At 43.7% G+C, this 15,749-nt stretch overlaps 1 protein-coding gene across 1 annotated transcript in view; it reads left to right on the forward strand.

Moving 5' to 3' along the window:
* The window catches only part of LOC306824188 (oxysterol-binding protein-related protein 10-like), a 29,832-nt gene that overhangs the window by 12,946 nt on the left and 1,137 nt on the right, over positions 1-15,749 (forward strand). The window contains exons 5-11 of the mRNA XM_079344217.1: positions 502-751; positions 1,937-2,052; positions 7,817-7,981; positions 9,160-9,682; positions 13,306-13,492; positions 14,173-14,355; positions 15,106-15,259. Coding sequence (XP_079200343.1) covers positions 502-751; positions 1,937-2,052; positions 7,817-7,981; positions 9,160-9,682; positions 13,306-13,492; positions 14,173-14,355; positions 15,106-15,259 — 1,578 coding nt within the window. The remainder of the gene's footprint in view (positions 1-501; positions 752-1,936; positions 2,053-7,816; positions 7,982-9,159; positions 9,683-13,305; positions 13,493-14,172; positions 14,356-15,105; positions 15,260-15,749) is intronic.

Consider the following 15,749-nt stretch of genomic DNA (forward strand, 5'->3'; position numbering starts at 1 on the left):
TTCAGGTCTGAGTCATAATGGAGGAAAGAGATCCTCGGTCCAGGGAGTGGGTGGTTTGGGGTTTTTGATTACAATTTATTATTGTTTTTGTCTTAATCTGTATTCATTTTTCGTTCAATTTGTTTTCCCCCATATTATGTTTTAAATATGTGACACTGAGCATTGCTATATGCATAGGCATGGGATGTACTTTTTTTTCTCTCCCTTGTACTGTTTTTGCAATGTACATGAGCCTCTGATTTGTCACAAAATAAAGTAAAAATTTGATCATAAAAAACAAACAAACTTAAAACAAAGAGTTGAAGCTGATGCATCCCATCACATCTCTCACAGTCTGTGCAGATGGCTGTTCAGCATGAGTCTGGTTCCGTTCAAAGTGGGTTTTTTGCCACTGTAACTTTTCTAAATGTTGCAAACTTCTCAGGATGAGTAAATGTTGGGTCAACAAAGAGGAAGATCTACTGCTCCTTCTAATCTCCCTCTCGTCTTCTCCCACTGAAGGACCTGCTCCTCTTCAAGGCCACCTCTGCAGCCACTCTGAGCTGCCTGGGTGGCTGTCTCTCCATGCTGCAGCACAATGTGGTCCAGGTTCTCAACCAAAACCAGAACCACATCGCCAGTCCCAGCCCGAGCCACAGTTTGGCCGCTTTGAGCTCGTCATCCCCCACAGAGAGAGTGAGACCCAGGAGTGTGAACACGGCGGAGCCCGGAGCGCTGAGGTCCAGCAGTCGGAGCCCGACACCCAGCTTCAGTGAGAGTCCAAAACACACCAGTACCACCAATCACATCCAGAACCAGAGCCCGCTACGAGCTCCTGCAGCCGAGTCGAGAACAGGTCAGGAAACTGTTCATCTTACGAATGTGCATGAAACCTGAGAGGGGGGCAGTGATGCAAAATGTCCAGCTGGATGCCAACTGACATAGAAGTTTAAAAAAAAAAATATATATATATTTTATAAGGCCAGGAAACTCTTTGAATATGTTTCACTGGTGCTGCTTCCTGCACAATAACCCTGATAGTGTAGGGTTAGAAGTCAGATAATTAAAGCAAAAGAGAAAAGTTAAAACTAAATATAAAGAGACGTATCAAATGTGATGCTGCACCTACAAAAACGATGCATTGTTAAAGGTGCCGACAAACTAATTCAGAACCGAACTGACGTTGTTTTTAAAGCTGAAGACACACTTGTTTTACACGCTAACACACATACATGATGTCTGCGTCCCTGCGTCATGTCCTCTAAAATAAATAAGTTGCAAATTGCCCAGGTGGAGTTTAGAGGCAGAGGGGATGCGACAGGATCTGATTTAAAGATGGATAGATAAATAGATATCATTGTCATTAAAATGGTGGCGTCTGTATTTGTTTAGTTTTTCATAAAATAAGAATCACATGGGTTTGTTTTGACATCAGAATGAAAAATCAAACAAAGAGGGATTTTGCAAGGAATCTCTCTGTTTTCAATCGATGTTCAGTCTCTTCTCAGAATGAAATGTTGCCATGTCTTTAGTTCATATCCTGCATGTCAGGCAGTTGTGTACCTGATGAGCTCTCTGGCTGTGCATCGTCATGTATGTGTAATTAAGACCTGTACCCTGTGCTGCAAATGCAAATATTATCCAAGGACAAAACATTTTAATTTCTAATTCTGCGTTAAAGTTACGAACCCTTTCATTCCTTCCCGGAGCCTCGACGTAAGATCACAGTTTTTCCTCCCAAATCCCACTTCTGATCAGGATCGATATCATACTTGTGAGTCAGAGGAGCTGATGAACAACACCATTGGTTAACAATCACATTTAGACTAAAACTCCTTCTTACTTTGCTTCTTGAATGCTGAAGTGATGCGAGGAGGAGGAGTTGTTTGTATTTGGTTGAACCATCTTCGGATGAATCGTTCTCATGATGACACACTGTGGATTTTTCCTCCTTCAGATGCTTCGATGGGATGGTCCCGATGTGCTTCTGAGAAGAAGGTGAAGAATGGAGCCCTCCCGTCCTCCTCCACGTGTCTGCAGACAACAGACAGAGACACAGACTGTCCTCCTCAGGTAACACAGCATGCTGTATTTTATTAAACCTCACTGTTCTCCTTAACTGAAACTTAACATCAAAATAAGCCAATAAAAAAGTAGAGTTTTTAAGTTAATGCACATTTCTCAAATCCACTAAACACCAAAGATTTTCTTGTTGCTCCACCTGTTGGTGCGGGGACTTGGCTTCAGCGTCCAAAGTAAATGACACTGATTTTATAATAGTTTGAAAAAAAGCTCAGACGCCCATTTAACGCTCCTGGTGTACATCCTGGTGAGTGACGACACGTTTTTTGTTTAAAAAGATGTTCGAAGGTTTGTCTGGATGTTGGGAAAACTCTGCAGCCTGCATCGAGGCCAGCTCTTTGCATTTCCTATTTTTCAAGTATTTCATGTAAACCTAGAGCGAGGATGAGCATGAATAAATGATAGAAACCAGAATCACTCACCACAAACAGGTGCTTGTCCTGTAATTTTCTTTAAAACCCTCCAGCATCTACACGGTCCCTCTCCCTTTAATGAGCGTCATCAATCTCAGTCATTTGGACCATGAGCGGGCTCAGTGAAGTTCTGATGCCTGTAATGCATCGAGGTAGAGTCTGCATCCATCTGTTGTCTTCACTCTGCGTGTTTGTGCTTATTTTATTAACACATTTAAATGTTAACATGTTCTTCATGTTGCCTGTAGTAAATAGTAGTTTAATGTCAGTGTTTGAATGTGTTTGAATGTAAGGCTCTTTGATTCAAAGTCAAGCCACAGAAATCCTGCACTCTGCCAGCAGGGGGCAGAAAATACTGAGGCAATAAATCTAGTTCAAACAATAGTCCTTATTCTGAGACTTCTCTAAAATCAGACTTTTCCTATAAACCTCTCTTCTACATAGAAGAGGAGTTTGTCATGGCCCTTGTTTAAGCCTCCTTACGTCTTCACATCTCTCCATATGTGAAGAAATCATTCCTCCTCCGCCATCCTGGAGCATCGTTCAATCTCTTAAAAACACAACGGCATGCTGTTTAAGCCTCTTTTAAAACGAGCCCAACTCTGGTCATGAGTGGTCCACTTTCAAGACAAGCGGCTCCCGAGCTGGTCATCATTGTTGTATTTAAAAGCAGCAAATATATCAGACAAAGACACTTTTTTGAGGGTGTTTTTTTCCAGGAATAAATCAAAGGTCTTAGATCCAGCCCAATAGTGTATATAAAAGGGCTTTGCCTCCCACCTTATTGTATAAGACAGCTGAGGAGAGATGACAAATACTATAGGCTCTGTACATGGTGGTTTTTTTTGTTTTGTTTTTTTAAACTTGTGTTAAGCCTACAGTCTCTTGATTTCTGCAGCTGTTTACTGTGACTGGAATAAATACATCTATTTTAGCATCATCTGCTCTGGTTTCAACACAGCCGACAGAGGAGTCTAGAAGCTGACATAGTTGTTCGGGATCGTTAAACTGTTCTGTCACGAAGCAGCAGCTACACACTTACGACAAACACACATCCATTTATAAAGCTGAGAAAACTTTGTCAGTGTCTGTGGAGAAAGTCGCGACGCACCTCACATGTAAGTCATAAACACATCAATACTCTAATCATGTGTCCGTCATGTGAAGGTGCTGATGTTTAGGAGTCAGATGATCTTATAATCTTCTGGTTGCCATGGCAGCAAACGAGGAATTACAAGTTTAACCTGAATCCATCTGATGGGAGGAGGATTAACTCGAGATTATATCCCAAGTGTCTTGATTCTTCTTCGGCGTCCCACTCGCTCCAACGCTCACAGCCTCGGATCAGGCACGGTGCGTTTTTAGCCGTAATATGAAATGATGTATGTGCTTTAACGGTGCGTTAGGTTTCAGTCTCCTGATCATGTTTGTGCTGAAGACAGTCATGTGTGCTCATCTGCAGCTGCTCTCCTGAATAAAAGGAGGAGATAGCTACACAAACACTGTTTTCCCTGTATGTCTGATGAACTATAAGCTCACTGATTCAATGCAATACTGAATTTGACTGAGACACAAAACAGAGTAAACAAAGCTGTAAAGTTGTTCACAAGTCAACTTACAACCAGGTCTGTTTGCTTACATGTTCGTGACATCATTGGTCGACCTGAAGAAGGTCCCATAGTAACTGAAAGGGTCAAACTGCAGCATAGTCAGACATTCTTGGACTGATAGATGGATGGATGAAAGATGGATGAATGGATAGATGATTGGATGGATGGATGATGAATGGATGGATGGATGGATGATGGATGGATGGACTGATGGACTGACTGATGGATGATGGATGGATGGATGATAGACTGTTGGATGGATGATGGATGGATGGATGATGGATGGGTGGATGAAGCAGTGAAGGAAAAATGCTTTAAAGGGAGAAAAGGAGAGAGTCACTCCTCTGCACATGTCCATTCAGACTTCACAGAAAGCTTCCTTGAAATGTTTCTTTTTTTGTAATCGATGATTCATCTCACAAACAAACACAGAGGCGTTTTTTTTCATGAAGTAAGAGTTTGTTTGTTGTGTCTGTTTGTTGTAAAGCAGACGGATGTACTCTTCTTTAATGCTTGTTTCTGATCCTGATTCATCTTAGATAAAAATGTCATTATTCTATCTTTTATAAAGAAGCTAACATCTCAGATGCTGAATAAACAGACTTTCTTATCTCATCATTGTTTTAATGTCACTACGCAGCAAAACATTATGAAGTAAATTTATATTGTTTATGTTTCAAGGTCGTTGTGATGCCATCGAGGGTTTCACTTACAGATTTAGCGTCCATCATTTAAAGGATGAGATCAAGTTATACATTGAGTGAGTTCTATGTTATCATGTTGTCCAAAGGTCAGCATCAATGGGACAAAACTTTCATAGGATGGCACAAAAAAAAGCGCTTTCAAACCGGAACCATCAGACGAGACTTTGAGGAGCTGCATGAGTGAAAGCGTGCAGATCATGTACATGATTGTCGAGTTGACAATGAGGACAAGAGGAGCAGATGCCTCACAGAGTGATAATTACAGACTGTACCATCATGGAGCCTGGAGGGGGGAAGGGTTGAACGGGCAATAGAGTCAGGACAAACTAGTGAAACAGGAGAGCGAGAGAAGGAGGAACCCAATGTAGTACAGTGCGTGTGTGTGTGTGTGTGTGTGTGTGTGTGTGTGTGTGTGTGTGGAGGGGGCGGGGCTCGCTGGATGTTGAGGATTGTCAGCATTTTAATTCCTCTGTCAGAAGTGAAGCAGAGAGACCTCCTCTTCTATCTCTCTCTCGCTCATCCTTCTCTCTCCTCTTCACCCTTGATGACTCTTAAACCCCGCCCCCCACTCTCTGGCTCCGCCCCTCCTCGGCTCTCTCACTATTAGTCTCAGTGTCGGTACATAATCTGGGGTCTCCCTTCTTGTCGACATGAAGCCCAGCAGGTCTCCTAATTTAACCAGCAACGTGAGTGTGAGATCATCACTCTGTGTGTGTGTGTGTGTGTTTAGTGCTTTATTGGCACTGTTCTGCAGTTCTTCATACATTTAAATGGGTCAGATTGTACTGCACGTTTAGAGTGTGTCCATACGTGTGTGTGTGTGTGTGTGTGTGTGTGTGTGTGTGTGTTCATGTCCAAGTATGTGTGTAAATGTATGTCGTAATTGAAAGAGTAGAAAACAAACAAACTGGACATTAACAACTATTTAAAAACAATGTATGCTGCACCATGAACGTGTGTGAGAGAGTGACCGACTGTGTGTGTGTGTGTGTGTGTGTATGTGTGTGTTTACAGTATGTGTGTTAAAGCTGTAATTTCTTTCATCTATTAATCCTCAAGTCTGTGACATTTCAAAACTACTCTTCACAGTTGCCAAAAGCCAAATGTTAAATCTTAAAAATATATTTTCTTTGGTCAAACCAAGAGGCAACTCGGCTGCTAAAAAAATCAAGTGCAAGAAAATAACAGTTCTTCCAGTGTCCACTAGAGGCTGGCTGCAAAAGCCCCGAAAATCCCTTTAAAACTGTCCCTTTATACCTGATCAATTTTGATTTTAGTGTTTAAGTTACGTTTAATAAGAGGCGTGGCTAAACTGACTTATCACGTTGCTGTTAGGAGGCTGTTTAAGGCAGCGTTTCAAATATGGCGTCCGTCTCAAAACTGCCCTTCAGAAACAAATTGGTGACGTCATGGAGACCGTCCGTATGTTTTAATCAGTCCATATGTGAAACGCCTTCTTAACCTAAAGGCTCTTTGACTATCATACATGAGATAGAAGCAGAACATCCTCACATTAAAGACGACTAAAACGAGGAAAAGTTTGACATCTCGACTTTAATCGATGAATCAGGGGTCAGACTGTGATCCGCTGACCGGTGAACGACTGCAGCTCCAGTAAGACAGAAGGATTTTGACTTGGTTATCTTGGTTACCCGTGTCTCACTCAGTCTTATGTAAGCTCACAGTAAACCTGGATGTTAATGAATTATTCAACACATCTTCTTATTTTAGACTCTCCTGCTCAGAGGAACAGTCCAACTGTTTGGTTTTATAAACCCACTCAGAGTCAGTTTCCTCTCTGTGAGTTACAGGTACACACACTGACCGGCTCAGCTGTGTCTTTTATTTTAATCAGTAGAGTCACAGATACTTTTTATAATGTTTAGGCTTATTAAGGCCCATCAACATTTTTTTTACCCTCACTGTGCAATAACACATGGACACTTTCACTTGTATGTGCAAGAATCTCACCCAAAGTGCAATAATAATAATCCTTGTTTTTTAGCCATGTTTTGTGTATTCTGCTTTTTCTATGCATATTTTGTGTATTTTTCTTTTTTTTCCAACAGAAGAGTGTTCTATTATTTATTTTATTTTATTCTTTATATTGCTACTTTTTTGTTACCTGCTACATTTTATTTTTTGTCTTATATGCTGCTGGAAACCTAAATTTCCCTGATGGAGTCATCCCAAAGGGATCGATAAAGTTCAGCCTAAGTCTATTGAATGAAAGTGATTTTTAAAAACAACATTACACAGCAGTAAAAGGAGGAAAGATGACCTGTTCACTGATCTTAAAGACCCTCAATAAGAGGTCAAACCCAGAGGTCACTTTGCTGACTGAACTGTACATGGTATAAGACAGAGGCGAAGCTACAGCCCTGTGGATAGGGTCGAATATAATGTAAGGGAAACACTGAATCTTTCATCTCATTCATATTTGGATGAAGTGAGTTTTCAGGGTGAGGTGCATGTGTGACACTTCCTCCTGCCAGCGCTGGTGTTTTTTTCTGTGACCACATGATCCTAATGTGAGAACGCCGTATTCACCTCGAGTGAGTTGGAGGGGTGACGTTTAGAGAGACTGTCTGATTGCCAATATGTTCTTCTCCACTCTTTTGTGATTCTGTCAAACTCCACATCACGCTGATATGAAGGTGAATGTTTGTATTATAGCGTTGCGTAGCAGACTCTGTTGCCTCATCTGTCACTTCTGAATCATTGTAATTGCGTGACGTCTTGCCTCAGGAGACTCCACAGTCAGATCAGGAGGAGTTCAGGGCCAGTCCACCTAAAATTCTCTTGAATTTTTCAGGAATGCATATGTATGTAAAATGACTTTAAAGATGAAATCAAAAACACATTGACATAATTTGAAAGGCTTAAAAGAAACATTTTCTGCTTTTAAGGTGAGGTCAGGACTCTTTATAAAACATTACAAGTTCATCCTTCTGATTCAACAGCCGTAAAGGTTTCCTTTTGCGAGCGTCACCCTGAGTGATTTGAGTGTCCCCGTCCTTCTCTGCAGGGGCACCATCAGAGTCAGAGCAGCAGTCCAGAGACCCCCGACCTGAGCGAGGAGACGACAGACACAGACGACAATGAGGAGGAGGAGCTGGGAGTCCAGGAGGAGCAGAGGAGCATCATCATCCACCTCCTGTCTCAGCTCAAACTGGGCATGGACCTCACACGGGTAACGCAGATCTTTCATCGTTGCATTCATTTCCTCAACACACACCTTCATCTTAAGCCCCTCCCCCAATCTGTGCTATCTGATCGTCCTCAACAGATGTGTCCCGCTCACATGATCCTGCTGATTCTTTCAAACCACTGAGCTCTGATTACGGATGAACCACTGATCTGGTTCACAGGGACTCTGAATACCTGAGAGCTTGAGCTTTAAAAACATTGTGTGGGTGGGGGTGGGGGGGGGGGATTATTAAAGGGCTGCAGGCGTTCTCTTGGTCCAGATCTGTACATAGAAACACGTTATTTGTTCCACCCTTCCATGCATTGACTGTTCGTCCTTCCTGTGTCCTCATTGACGGGTGAAGCTGCAGGGGGGGGGGGGGTCGATGCTTAACTGGCCCACTACCAAATTGAGTGGGGGTGGGAGGGCAGCATCATATGGTGGTCTGGTTACACAACAGGCCCAGTTTTATGTAACCAGACAATAACAAAGCATAAGCATTGCCGTTTAACCTCGCGTTCGCGTACTCAACCGGCTGCGTCAAGAATGTCGCTGTATAAAAACTTGACTCTGTGCTGCGCATGTTACTGGAGGATGCCTCTAGAGGGCGCACCATAGAGCTCAACTGTATGCACACCTTCCTGACATGCAGGATGCAAACAACAGAGAAGGCATTCTGGCAGTACTGTCAGTCTCTACACTGCTCTACTGCACGTTTGTGTCGGCTTTGTGTTGATTTTTAAGGGCTTGCGGAACCTGGACTTGAGCCGGACAGAAACAGGGGGATGTGGCAGACGTCACACGCATGTGCATGCTTGGTTGAAAGCCAAAAAATACTGAGCTGTCATTGGACTCCGAGTATGTTGGAGATCAGGATACTGAATTGTCAGGGAGCTAGAGTAATCCTGAAGGTCAAAAGATTGAGTGTTGTCTCTTTAAGTCTTTTCACACGTTTAAAAAACTTCAGAAAACTCGGGGAGCATGTAAATGTTTAGTCAGGGAGAGCCATAGCTGTCAACAATAATTTCACATTCTGTCTCATGAATGACAACTCTTCTGAAGGTTGCATAATCTTTCCTTTCTTTAAACGCTGTCTTCTGGAGAGGGGACTCATGAAGTATCCGTGGATACATTTCAATCAGCACAGATCTCACCCTCCCTCTCCACCCGTCCTTTTGCAGGTGGTGCTCCCGACCTTCATCCTGGAGAAGCGCTCCCTACTGGAAATGTACGCTAACTTCATGGCTCACCCCGACATGTTCCTGTCCATCACGTCCGGCAGCACAGCCGAGGAGCGGATTATCCGCTTCGTGGAATATTACCTGACTGCCTTCCACGAGGGCAGGAAAGGCGCCGTGGCCAAGAAGCCATACAACCCCATTCTGGGGGAGAACTTCCACTGCTCCTGGTACGTGCCCCGGGGCCGGGTCAAACCCCACAGGACCGCCAACTGTTCTGCTCCAAACTCAGCACCCACAGCTAATTGTTCCGCCCCTGGGTCCCCTCAGAGGGGGGCCGACAGACCCTGCAGGAGGAACTCAGACTGCTACCACGTCCGCTTTGTGGCGGAGCAGGTGTCCCACCACCCCCCCGTGTCAGGGTTCTACTGCGAGTGTAAGGAGCGGAGGATGTGTGTGAACACACACGTCTGGACCAAGAGCAAGTTCATGGGCGTGTCTGTGGGGCTGTCCATGGTTGGAGAAGGTAAGAGAGACAAACCTGCATAAGCAAAGAGTTAAGATGTACGGCCTTGTCCACACAGGACACCAGAGTGGACACGAGTAGATTTTAAACATGTCAAATAAAACAATAATAATCAAAAGTACAAAATGTAAAATGTATGAAAGGTGCAATAAGGACATAAATTTAAAGTGAGCGTACCCAGAGAGAAAGATAAAGAAGCACATGACTGTGTGGCTGATGAGCGTCTGTGTCATGTGGGAGGAGGGCAGAGTCATTGTGCATGAGGCTAACAACTGAGGGGAAGAAACTGATCTTGCGGTGAGACGTTTTGGTCCTGATGGACGGCAGTGTCTCAAACAGTCCACGTGCAGGGTGAGAGGAGTCGACCACCGGCTTACCTGCACGCCTCGGGGTCCTGCAGGTGTACAGGTCGTGGCAGCCGATCACCCTCTCTGCAGAGCGGATGACACGCTGCAGCTTGCACTCGTCCTCTGCCGTGGCTGCAGCGTCGCAGACTGTGGAGGAGGAGGAGAGGATGGACTCCATGATGGCGGTGTAGAAGTGCACCATCATGATCTTTGGCAGGTTGAACTTCTTCAGCTGCTGCAGGAAGTACATCCTGTTCTGTCCTTTTTTTTAAATGTTTGACATTTGTATTGATTTTCCAACAGGGAATCACAAAATCCAATTTCCCCATTGGACACAGAATCTTGTTGTTTAGACGCGTAGTGAGAGGAATTGAACTAGACAAACAAAACACTAAAGAAAAATATAAAAAAAAAAAAACATAAATGATGAAAATGAAATAAAAATAATAGTGCACGTTTCCCTGAGTTAAAAAGATGTGTCCAATATTAAAATCAATCAAATGACTAAGCTGAGTTCAACATTTACTAGCCCAGCTTGTCCAACAGAGAACATGTTTCTCTCTCTAAGAGTTAAAACGTTCTTTATAAGGAAAGGTTGATGTTTCCTCCTCATCCACAAGTTTCAGTTCAGCTGCTGTAAAAGCCAAAATAATCGTTTTTCAAAAGAGGACAAGTCACAGTGTTTAAGTTCCACTGTCGAGCCCATGAGAGCCAGTTCAGCAGAGACTTGGACATTCTTTTTCAGCACCTCGTCAATAACCTGTTGGACATTGTTCCACCAGTCTTTAATAGCAGAACATGTCCAAAGTACATGAAAGACAGACACACCCGTCTCCCCACATCTCCAGCAAGAGTCTGATCATATTAGTTTCCAGGTGAATTATTGATTGGTTGAATTTACTGCCACCTTCTTCAAACATTGTATTTATATTTCTCAAACATGAATTCCAGTCCTCAGGTGTCCACAGCCGTGTCCTCTTTTGCTTTATTTAAAGGATCACACACTTGATTGTGTCTGCTGTCCTTTCTTGATGAGGGACATGATGTTCAGCTCTCACTTGAGGTTTCTGGTCGAAGGGGAACGACTCCACAGTCCACAACCGTCTCACTGTAGATGCATTTCACTCCTCCCACTTTGAGACAGCAGTCAAATACTCATCACCTGGAAGCTTCCATGCAAACAGCGCTCCTCTCTCACCACACGCTGTTTTATTGAATGTAATCAGATGTTCCCACTTCTGCTTTGATTTAATGCAGCAGCAGTGACGGGAGCATTACTGACTGCAGGAGGAGGAAGCATACTGTACACACCATCAAATGAATGCACACATGCACCAGAGAGAATATATGTAAGGGAGCGCACACACACACACACACACACACACACACACACACACACACACACACACACATTATTATAGCTAAGAGATTGCTGACTGTGCATAATTCACACAATAGTGTTTTTTATGCATGTGGGACTTTCAAAGAACTCTGTGTGTGTGTGTGTGTGTGTGTGTGTGCGTGTGTGTGTGTGTGTGTGTGTGTGTGTGTGTGTGTGTGTGTGTCTTGGGGGAACAGATGTGGCTATGAGCAGGACAGCTGGCTCTTATATAAGCTGCAGGAGGGGAAGAAGAAAGCAGGAGGGACAAGTGTGTGTGTGTGTGTGGGGTGTGTGTGTGTGTGTGTGTGTGTGTGTGTGTGGGGGGGGGTCGTGTGGTGTGTGGTGTGTGTGTTTGGGGTGTGTGTGTGTGTGTGTGGGGGGGGTCTCAGGCATGACATAAAAAGAACGATGCGGAAGAGGGGAGCGAAACACAGTCAGAAGCTGTGATGATCTACACACTCACAGCAGCAGGCAGAGTGAGCGTGCATGGAGCTCACGACGATCATGAACGTCATCGTGCCACGCAAGGGTTTTCGTCAATATTTCCAAAGAATCCCCGACTTCACGTGAAATACTTCAGAGGGCAGGTGGGAAAAGTTGTGGGCAATCATTGTCTGTTTGTCAGCTCGCAGGGATTTTTAAGCATGCGTGAAACAGTGTCGGTGTAAAGTCAAAAACTCTTAACTCATTGTTATGAAACATGAAGAGCCCAATTAAAAAACAACAAAAACCATGATAGATATAATCTAACCCTCCTGCTCAGCAACAAGACAAGACATGAAAAAGGTGTTAGCTTACACAGGAGCAAACAAGCCGTTTAAAGACCAGTCATTTTAAAAGATTATCTTCCCTTTTTTTTATACTCCATGAAAATATATTGTCCATCAATTCGGTGGATCAATAAGTGTCCTCGAACGATGTCAGCCAATAGAAGTGATGCAGAGTGTGGACGAAGCCCAACCTGCTGCTCTGAGCTTCAAGGTGCTGAGTGAAGAGAATTTTATAACATCAGTCATTCTTTATTTGAGTAGCGCCAATTCATAACAACCGTTATCTTGAGACTCTTTACACAAAGCAGGTAAGACCTGACTGATTTTAATATTAAAAATCCATCATGTTTAATCCATCAATGAGCACTTTCACAAAGCTGCAAAAGTTACAAAGGTCAGAAAAAACTTCCTATGAAGAGGCAGAAAAAATGTAGCGGCGACATAAATCATTAGGGATGTAAGGATTCAGTCGACCCACGATACGATTCACTCAGGATTTATTTAACAAGATGATGATGAGTGAAACAGATTCCTTTAGGAGTTTGTTTGTGTGTTTTGGTCTTTTAATGTTTATATTCTGTCATCGAGAGGAGGTGATTGGAGCTTCTCTTTAAACACTGCATCATGTTGGTTGTGTTATCTGTGTAGTTCTTGTTATATCTGCACGCAGTTTTTGTCTCGTCTGTTATCTTCTCACCTCTTTCACTTTCTGTCTTGAAGTGAAAATGTTTCCTCCCCTCTGATTTAAAAGACGCTTATGCATCCTCAGTTTCTACATCTCGCTCTGCAGCTGCTGACGCTCGTCATTTTATTTGAGATTCATTTTTCAGACCACCGATGTGAAACCTTCGAACTGATTTATCACGATGTCATGATTCATCTTTACATCCCTATTATTCAATATGTAGATGTTAATTATTCTGTGGAGAAACAACTTGACTTGTGTTTCTCGCTGCTTCAGAGAAATATTCTATTTTAATCTGAAGCTTTTCACACTGACGTTATTTTATGCACTTTGCTGCAGGCGTCATTGTCTCTCCTGACAGCATCTTTACTTTCTAGATATTGTGTGCATGCCTGCAGCAATCAACCATACCTTCTGCTTTCCTTCCTGTGTCCCTGCAGGTGTGCTGTATCTGCTGGAGCATGATGAAGAGTACGTGTTCACGCTGCCCTGTGCCTACGCCCGCTCCATCCTCACAGTGCCGTGGGTGGAGCTCGGGGGAAAAGTCTCCATTAACTGTGCCAAGAGTGGTTACTCTGCCACCGTCACCTTCCACACCAAGCCCTTCTATGGAGGGAAAGTGCACAGGTGGGAGAAGACGTGTGTCGAGTATCTCTATTCTCGTGCAGCAGGCTGAATAAAGTCAAGATGAGCTCCAGAATCACACTGTGCTGCACGACCAGCAGGGACAGTGAAACAGGAACTGAGTTACAGAGACTGCATGGAGAAGAGACCGTGGTGCCTGAAGTCAGGAAGGAAAGTGGACGGACGGATGTCGGGAAACACGAGAGAGATTTTCAGTCTCTCGTGGCTCGTCAGAATGTCGTCCAACTGTTGTCATGCATTTAGTCGCTGCATGCAGATCTAATCTGTAAAGGCAGATTTATTTACTCAGCACTTTCAAAACCAAAGTGGTACAGATTGTCCGATGGGAAAACATTTCAAGGATAGAATGGCAATTGGACTCGAGCTTTTTTAGAGCTATTTTAGTCTTCTGACTACTCAAAGACTCTTTCGCCCTGTTTCGTTTTTATACAGTTGCCGTCGTCAGTGATGCAATGTCAGCTGTATGAGCCCACATTGCTTTTTCCATCGAGGCAGCTGTGCCTCATATATTTGCTGTCACACCTGTGACAAAATGTGTTCTAATTAAGAAAAAAAAAACTATCAATATCCAATATTTACAATATCCCTCACCCCTGTTAGTTGTTGTATTTTTCTTTGCCGTCCCTCATTTTGCTGAAGAATTTGTGTTTATGTTCCTGCAGAGTGACAGCGGAGGTCAAACAGAACCAAACAGGACACGTGGTGTGTAAGGCTCAGGGCGAGTGGAACGGCGTGCTGGAGTTCACCTACAGCAGCGGAGAGAACAAAGTGATCGACACGTCCAGACTGCCAATCATCAAGAAGAAGATGAGGCCGCTAGAAAAGCAAGGCCAGTACGAGTCACGGTGAGTCGGACACTCTTTGAAATCCTCATTCTTCTTCTTTTTTTAAAGTACAGCAAAACAAAAGTGGAGCAGAAAAAAATGCTCACAAACCAGGTGAGATGTCATAAAATCAGACCTGTACCCCGAGGTGTTGACGATGTTTGAGATTTACTGAATTGAGCTTCGAGGCAGGTACAGGTGACAGGCAGACAGGTGGAGCTGTTGGGGACAGAATCTAATTAAACAAATTAAAAAAGGTAGACGACACAGAAACATGAAGGACAGAAGGGGATCAGAGCGTGAAGAGAGAGGCTGAAAGGTGAGGCGCCCTGAGGATGGGTCTGCAGGGCTGATCAGGTTCGTCCACAGCTGGGACAGTTATGGTGCATTCAAGTACATCTCAGAGGTGGGAAATTACGTGAGAATATTGAAATTGAATGCTTAAAAACTTAAAAAGTGATAAAAGTGAAACCTGCCGGTTCCTCATGTGTTCCACATGTTAACGTCACATATGTTCAGCTATCGGAGCTCCGTCACCACAACATGATCACAAAGTCACAAGTCTGCAGATTCTGATGTCTCTAAAAGTCCTTTGAAGACGATGAAGTTAAGCTGATGTCTCTTACAGACAGACGTTGTCCTACAATTTTCAAATTTTAAAAGTCTTGTGTCGTGAAAACACTAATCCAATAATGTGTGGACCCTCAGCACATTGAATGCAGGGTGTATAAATAGTTCTGACCTTGGCTGTTGTTCTTGTTTGTACTGTAGGCGTCTCTGGCAGCACGTAACGTCGTCTCTGAAGGCGGGAAACATGGACGCAGCCACAGAACACAAACACTTCCTGGAGGAGAGACAGCGCAGTGAGAGCAAACAGAGAGCCGCCAACAAGACCCCCTGGACCCCCAAATTCTTTGTTAAAGAGGTGAGGAGGAGTCGCACGCCAGCTGAGGGTTTACATGGTTTCACATATCAGGAGGAACGCCACTCGAAATCCTCCTGATCTGTCTGTTCACACATGTATCTAACAGACAGTCCTGTTGGAAGGGAGGGGAGATGGGAGGTACTCTGAGGTGTAAATATCATGTATAAAGGACAAACAGACAGTATGATATATGATCGTATAATGAGAATATTTACCTTCACATCAATGCTTTGTGTAATTCAACAAACAGAGCGGAGAGGAAATGACTGGAAAACAGCAGTTTAATCACGTGCTTGTAAATCGTACTGTAGTGGTGCGTGGTCACAGTCTGAGGTCAGGTGATTATATCCTGCTGCATTCTCTCATCAGCTCACTTCGACTTTCTGTGGAAAATGTGGCTGTTTTGCATTCGCACCAAGTGGCAACCTCTGGTGTTGAAATGTGAAAGTCCTGCAGTTTGAATCTGGCTTCAGGAGTCACAGACTCACCC

The sequence above is a fragment of the Symphodus melops genome (assembly GCF_947650265.1).
Source record: "Symphodus melops genome assembly, chromosome: 5".
Taxonomy (NCBI): domain Eukaryota; kingdom Metazoa; phylum Chordata; class Actinopteri; order Labriformes; family Labridae; genus Symphodus; species Symphodus melops.